The 7,864-nt window shown below is 44.3% G+C and overlaps 1 protein-coding gene across 1 annotated transcript in view; it reads right to left on the bottom strand.

Moving 5' to 3' along the window:
* Window positions 1-4,309, bottom strand: part of dmtf1 (cyclin D binding myb-like transcription factor 1) — a 68,665-nt gene extending 64,356 nt beyond the window's left edge. The window contains exon 1 of the mRNA XM_048610013.1: window positions 4,124-4,309. Coding sequence (XP_048465970.1) covers window positions 4,124-4,309 — 186 coding nt within the window. The remainder of the gene's footprint in view (window positions 1-4,123) is intronic.
* Window positions 4,310-7,864: the final 3,555 nt, after the last annotated feature.

The following is a 7,864-nucleotide window of genomic DNA, read 5'->3' as shown; positions in this document are numbered from 1 at the left end:
ATCCTTTTTTCTGATGAAGGGTCTAGGCCCGAAATGTCAGCCTTTCTGCTCCTGTGATGCTGCTTGGCCTGCTGTGTTCATCCAGCCCTGCACCTTGTTGTCTCGGATTCTCCAGCATCTGCAGTTCCTACTATCTCTGATTCAATTTATCAGCCATGTCATGTGCTAATTTAATTACTGCCGTTGCCTGATCTGGAGTTCCCACTGTACTACCCCTGAACTATATAAGGAAATGTTTGCAGATAATGCTGGAGAAACTCAGCAGGTCTGGCTGTATCTGTCGACAGAGGTAACGTTTCAGGTCCAGTGACAGTTTTTCAGAACAATTCTTTATGTCTTATTTCCAGTACATCTGCTCTGGTACATATGCAGGGTATTCGGGATAAATTTTCTATACAGAGCTTCAACACTCCTGGTAGCAAATGTCGTGTATTTTGCAGGTTGTTTTATTTACCACAGTTTCTCGCCTAGTTTCCTTAGTGAGACTACAATGGAGTGGACTTCGGATATTCCTCAGCATTGCCATGGTGATGAGCGATCTCCTGGAGCCTGGCACAGTGTGAGGCCGAGACTTGAATAGAGATATATCCTTTGGGCATTCTCTGAGAATGACAGTGGGGGAGAATGATAGCAGTAATGTAAGAGGAAATGTGAAGGCAAAAGATTTGCAATATTTCAGGACAACCCAAAGTGCCTTACAACCAATAAGGGACTGTTGTTACAAAAGGAACACAGCAGCTAATTTGGGCATAGCAAGTTTGCACAAACAGCAATATGATATTAAGCAGAGATGGTAGGAACTGCCGATGCTAGAGTCTGAATCATCATAGAATCATAGAATCCCTATAGTGTGGAAACAGGCCCTTTGGCCCAACAAATCCACACCGATCTGACTAACAAGGTGTAGAGCTGGATGAACACAGCAGGCCAAGCAGCATCAGAGGAGCAGGAAAGGTCCAGACCCGAAATATCAGCTTTCCTGCTCCTCTGATGCTGCCTGGTCTGCTGTGTTCATCCAGCTCTACACCTTGTTATCTATGATATTAAGCAGATTGTCTGATTTAATTGTGTTGACTCAGGGATACGTAGTGACCATGACACCAAAATTTGATTTGATTGGATTTATTATTATCACTTATACCGAAGTACAGTGAACGGTTTTGTTTTGCACGCAGTACAAGCGGATCATACCATACAAAGTGCATTAGAGTAATAGAGCAGAGCGAGGAATACAATGTTACGGCTGAAGAGAAGGTGCACAGAGAGCAAGATGAACATTAAGTTTAAAATCCGTTCAGAAGCCTAATAACAGCAGGGAAGAAGCTGTTCTTAAATCATTTGCTCTTTTACTGTGGAATCTTAGATGTCCACTTGAGATGATCTCTTGAAACATCATTGTGAATAAGGCTATTGGCCAAGTGCTGGAAAATGAGATTAGAATAGATGAATGTTTGATCATAAGCTTAGAGACAATGGGCCGAAAGGTCTCTTTCTGTGCTCTTTTTCTGAATCTCTATGACAGCTGAACTAGTGATTAAGCTCATTTTTTTAGTGTCTTGCTTGAACAACCGGAACACTTCACTAGAACATTAGACTGGAATAAGTGCTTAAATTTCAGAAGCAGGGCCAGTACAATTGACATTCTGACTCCCGAGTGTTCACTGACCCACCAATAGTTATCTTAGTCCATTGTTGGTACTTATGAACCTGTTCGTAGTCACTCCAGACCCCAGTGGATGCTGGAGGTAGAAGCAGTTTCTTTTTCTTCCTTGGAAATACTTGAAACTTTTTGTTCAAAAGGGTAAATTTCTAAGAATCACAAAAGGTTGCAAACCATAAATAAGCCATTCGGCCCATCAGATTTGTGATGGACCTTCTTTTCATGCTGAGGCACGAAGCAAGCATTTGTCCTTCTTGGGCCCCAATAGATTTTACTAATATCCATCTATTTCATGCAGCAAACTAATCCCCTCTCAGCACTTTCTTTCTCAGAACACATTATAAAATTGAGAAGCAGCATCTAGCCCACAGTGTGAGGCCCTTTCGTCATTAATTGGATCAGCAGTCTTCAGTCCCCGCAAGTGCTTTAGTTCCATGAGATTTGGAATTGACAGAGCTGGAACCTCTCAGAATGTTTGCTCCTAGTTGATTGGGGGATGCTTTTGCTTATTATTTGACATGGGCCTGATAAACATCTTGGGTCATGCCCCTTCTCAGTCCTCTCAGCAAGCCCAGCTATCCAGAATATTCTAACATCTTGGGCAGTCTTTTGTCCTATTAAATGCTACTCTGCCTGATGTTACCTTGTACAAAAAAAAATGAAGAGAAAACATAAATAACTTTCCTTTTATGCATCTTTGTTATCCCTGGGGTAGCACATTGGAAATCAAGCCTTGTAGTCACCACAAAAATTAAAGATCATTTTAAATGTACACCAGCATTCCTCAATTTCACTCAGCATGAACAGGTTTCAGTGCTTAATGAGAATTACTATTATAGGGAATTAAACATTAGCTACAGGTAAACAGCTCTGAACCACTGGCGTATAACCTTTGTGATTAAAATTTCAATCCCCTTCAAAACTTGCCCTTACACACACACACACCAACACGGAGAAAAAAACACACACACACACACACACACACACACAGGAAAAATACATGGACAGAGGTAAAACTGGGAAAGGCAGTCCAATAGTCTTTGTTCACAAGATTTATTGAATTGGTTCTAGCTGATCAGATGGTTTCATCTCACCATTCCTTTTCTCGAAGCTTCCACTGGTTTGCAGGAAGCGCAGGATGGCTGGTTCACTGATAAAAGATCTCTGACTTACCAGTTAGAAACACCTGCTGAAGGAAAGATAAAGTGGCTTACTGCAGAGAATGGAGCTGGAGCCCATGAGCTGGTACAGACGTGATGGTTTCTCTCTATCCCAAGCTGTTCACATGGCTGTTGGCAGGCAGAAGACCTTTGCCATTAATAACTGGTCACTAGTCCTCAAACCTATCAGCTTCTTGTTGCCAACCAAAGCTCCATCTGTGTACAACCCCATGGTTCCAGTTAATCTGCAAATCTTGCTTTAACACAGCTGTACAAACAGTATTCACAATGAGGAGCAATTGCTTTCAAACCATGCAGCTGCCAGGATAGTGGAGGCTTTTAAAATATTTCTTTCCTCATTTAATTAAAAATAATTTAAAAAACACAGGAAAATAAAAGGACATGGCTTACATCCTCATTTTCTGTTGAAATCTGTATTGGTAGTGGTATACTTGTTCAGGTTGGTCACTGAGTTCTGAATATGGACCAATCCACCAACTCTAAGCAGTCCCATAGAAGCTCCTGCTTTACCTCACACCATCACTGCACTACTTTCTCTGCTGTGTCCTCATGCTTTAATTTCTGCTTGTAAGCCAGGAGGGGAAGGCAGCTTTGTGATCTAATTTTCCAAAGTGATGGCAGTGCTAGGGACAAATCAGATCCCCTCATGGGAAATGATAACATGCTATTAGCTTTCCCAGATGGGGAATGGAACGACAGACATCTTTGGTTGTGTAGCAATTGTCAAGGATGTTTGGACCTCTGGTGGGACAGGAGACATGTTGATGGTATTTTGGGAGCACGTTATTGAGGTTGGCCTGTTTGAAGTCACCGGCTAGGATGAGCAAGGCCTCAGGGTATTCTGTCTCAAGACTGTTTGTGGCATTGTATACTTCATCAAGTGCACTCTTCACTTCTGCTTGGGGAGGGATGTAGACCGCTGCCAGGATAGCGAAGGTGAATCTGTGTGGTATGTAGTAGGGATGGCACTTCATTGTTACATAGTCTAGGTCCGGGAAGCAGTATCTCACCAGGGTCGCCATGTCTGAGCACCAGGTAGTGTCGATTAGGTGGCAGGCCCCAATGCCCCTTGCCTTACCCGAGGTCTGTTCAGTGAACTGAGAAACCCTCAGGTTGTAAGGCACAGTCAGGTGTAGCAGGAGTGAGTCATGTCTCTGTCTCTCAGTTCCCTTTGGAAGCTGCGTCTAGCTTTGAGGTCATCCATTTTGTTGTCAGTGGCTTGAACAATTGCCAGGAGTATGCTGGGTAGGGGGATCTTGAAATCCCGAAGCTTCAGTCCCACCTGAGATCCAGGGCATCTCCTAGGTAGGTGGCTGCTCTGAGTTGGTCCCAGGCGTCGGTGAGGGAAGTCTGCTGTGCCGAGAGGTAAGTGCGTGCTCTCGATGGGATCCTGGGAACCAGTCATGGCCTTGAGTGTTCCAGGAGGTCTTGGGGCTGTTTTACTCGGGCCTCCTTGATGGCCAGTCATTGTGGGGTCAGGTCTTGTTGCTGCACTGGTTGGGCCTTGGTTCCACGTTTCCATGAGGAGGCCAGGCCTGTGGGAAGCCTGTAGGCCCTAATCCCTCTGGATTTGCTGTTCCAGCATCGGTAATCTGGCCTCGTCAGGCAGAGAGTCTTTAAACCTGAAAGTAGATTTAGGAGAACGTTGTTAGTGATTCTGATGGACTTGGAATTGAGGTTTAGAAGAGCAGAACAATTATAAAACATGTAAGAATATGATCTGCTGTAGGCAGCTTGCAAAATGTTACCATATTCCTGCACCATCTTAAAACAAGGAAGTGCTGGCAGTGCTAGTGACAGATCAGATCCCCTCATGGGAAATGATAACATTCTATTCGCTTTCCTAGTTCCTTGTTATACCTGCAGACTGACCTTCTGTGAGTCATGCATTAGGATACCCAGATCCCTCTGCATCTAAGAACTCTGCAGTCTCTCACCGTATAGATAATGTGGTTGTTTTTAATTCCTCCTGACAAAATAGACAGTTTTGGATTTTCCACAGATGATTTGCCATGCCTTTGCCCATAGTTCAGTTGGGTGCGTGGCTGAGTTTGTGATGTCATTGGTGCAGGTTCGATTCTCACATTGGCTGAGGTTACCATGAATGTCCCTTCCTTCTCACCCTCTTCTCTTGCCTGAGGTTAAACCACTGCCTGTTGTCTCCGTAATGAGAGAGTGAGACTGTCCTGACTTTACCTTTTTCAAATATATGTTTTCAACTTTAGCCAAACGCGAGGTCCCAAAGGACCAGAGACTAGCCAGTGTTGTTCCCTTTATTAAAGAAGGTCAACAGGAGTAATCCAGGAAACTAGAGGCCCACGAGTTTTCCATCAGTGGTAGGGAAATTATTGGAGAAGATTCTTAGGGACGGGATTTACTTGCATTTGGAAAAGAATGGACTTATTAGGAATAGTCAGCATGGCTGTGTGCGGGGGAGGTCTTGTCTCACAAATTTGGTTGAGTTTTTTGAGGAAGTGACAAAGATGATTGACGAGGGTAGGGAGTAGATGTTGTTTGCATGGACTTGACTAAAGCATTTGACAAGCTCCCTCAGGGTAGGCTGGTCCAGAAAATTACGTCACATGGAATCCACAGTGAGTTCATAAGTTGGATACAAAATTGGCTTGGTCATAGAAAACAGAGGGTAGTTGTGGAGAGGTATTTCTCTGACTGGAGGTCTGTGGTGAGTGGTGTTCCACAAGGATCAATGCTGGGACCTCTGTTGTATGTAATATATATCAATGATTTGGATGAAAATGTAGGTAATCTGATTAATGTGCTTGCAGATGACACGGAAATTGGTGGAATTGTGGATATTGAGGAAGGTTGTCAAAAGATACAACAGGATATAGATTAGTTGGAAAGTTGGGCGGAGAAATGGCAGATGGAGTTTAATCAGTAGAAGTGTGAGGTGATGTATTTTGAGAGGTCAAATGCAAGAGGAAAGTATAGAGTAAATGGCTGGACCTTAGGAGCTTTGATACACAGAGGAATCTTGGGGTGCAAGTCCATAGCTCCCTGACAGTAAGGAGCAAGGCAAGCGGATAAGGTGGTAAAGAAGATGTAAGGCATGCTTGTCTTCATCAGTCGGGGACACTGAGTATAAAAGTTGGCAAGTCATGTTGCAACTTTAGTTAGGGCACATTTGAAGTATTTTGTTCAGTTGTGGTCACTACAGTACAGGAAGGATGTTGGAGGCTGTGGAGAGGGCGCAAAAGAGGTTTACCAGGCTGTTGCTTGGATTGGAGTGTATTAACTATAAGGAGGGGTTGGATAAACTTGGACTGTTTCTGCTAGAGCATCAGAGGCTGCGGGGTGACCTGATAGAAGTGTATAAAATTATGATAGGCATGGACAGGGTGGACAGTCGGAGGCTTTTTTCCAGGGTGGAAATATTAAATAATAGGGGCCATAGGTTTAAGGTGAGGGGGATGGTTGCGGGGGGAGCGCGGGGTGCAGGAAGAGAGAGAGTTTAAAGGAGATATGTGAGGCACGTTTTTCTTCCACAGAGGGTGGTAGGTGCCTGGAATGTGCTGCTGGGGAGATGGTAGAAACAGATACGATACCAACGTTTAAGAGACATTTGGACAGACGCGTGAACAGGCAGGGAATTGAGGAATACGGATCATGTGCAGGCAGATGGAATTAGTGGCATCATGGTTGGCACAGACACAATGAGGTGAAGAACCTGTTCCTGTGCTGTACTGTTGTATGTTCTAAAAAGAACTTACAATCCCATGTTAAACAAATGTCCCAGTGTTGGCCTTACTTAGTTCCTGCAGTACAGACATCCGTCCAGGGTTTCCCATTTCTCACTGATTGTGCAGTCTAGGTTGTCTCGTTGTTACTATCACTCACTTCCTGGCCTGGACTGTTCTCCTGGTTTCATTCTTTATCCTGTCCATCTGTGAATCTTCTGTTCTGCTTTTTCATGCTGGCGTTTTATCTTACTGTAAGTCATTTTACCCTTACAGAGAGATAGGTTTGAATAAATGTTTGGGAGGACGAGAAAGGGGGAAGGTATTTTAGAGTTTAAGACTTCAGCAACCAAAGGCACTTCCACCAACCCTGTACCCATTAAAAGTGCCAGGAGGCATTGAATAAAAGTGCAGATATGTCGGACGGATGTGGTGCTGGAGGAGGTGAAAGAGATGGAGAAGGGCAAGTCACAGGGGTTTTTAGAAAGTAAATGCATTTAGGCGTTGCTTAACTGGAACCCTTTGTAGGTCAGTGGACAGAAGGCAAGACACTTCAGTATGTTTAGTTAAAATGCTCCTTGCCTTGTTCACTGATGCTGCAGAACCTGTGTAGAGCTCGCTGCACTGGAGAGAATGGAGAAGATTTCTCTGCTGAACGAGCCTGGGTAATGTTCGTGGGAGGTATCCGTGAGATCAGCACAGCAAGCTGTCCCTTCGCCATTGAGGGCAAAGTCTGAGCCAGTACATTTTTAAGCGTGTCCATTCTGAGACACTTCCATGAGGTGTTTATGAAAAATTGTGGCACCTTTGGAAAGAAATTGTGAACCAATCTGTTTTTGTCCTCAGGGATACATAACAAATAGGAGCAGGAGTAGGCCATTCAGCTCCTTGAGCCTGGTCCCCATTCAATATAAGGTTGTCTGTTCATTCAACTCAGTCCCCTGTTCCTGCTTTCTCCCCTTTCATCCTTTTAGCCTTAAGAACTATATCTAACCCCTCCTTGAAAATGTTCAAGGTTTTGGCCTTGACTATTTTCCAAGGCACAGAACTCAACAGGCTCACCAATCTCTGGTCACTCCCTGATCCATAAGGAGTTTCTAATAATGTAAGTGAAAGACATTCTCACCATTTGGTTCCTGTTTGCTTGGAGGTTGTCTGTCAGTCGAGGATAAATGCACTGTGCTGATATCAGTCTGTCCGTCCCCCCTCAGCAGTGATCGACTGATTCCCGGGACAACAGGACTGACATGTGAAGTAAGATTGGATCAACTGGGCTTGTGCTCCCTGGAATTTAACAGAATTGGGTGGGGGGGCAGGGTGCGAAA

This window comes from Rhincodon typus, chromosome 22 (assembly GCF_021869965.1).
Source record: "Rhincodon typus isolate 14 chromosome 22, sRhiTyp1.1, whole genome shotgun sequence".
Taxonomy (NCBI): domain Eukaryota; kingdom Metazoa; phylum Chordata; class Chondrichthyes; order Orectolobiformes; family Rhincodontidae; genus Rhincodon; species Rhincodon typus.
The sequence above is the reverse complement of the archived record's forward strand: the minus strand, read 5'-3'. Positions and strand labels throughout refer to the sequence as shown.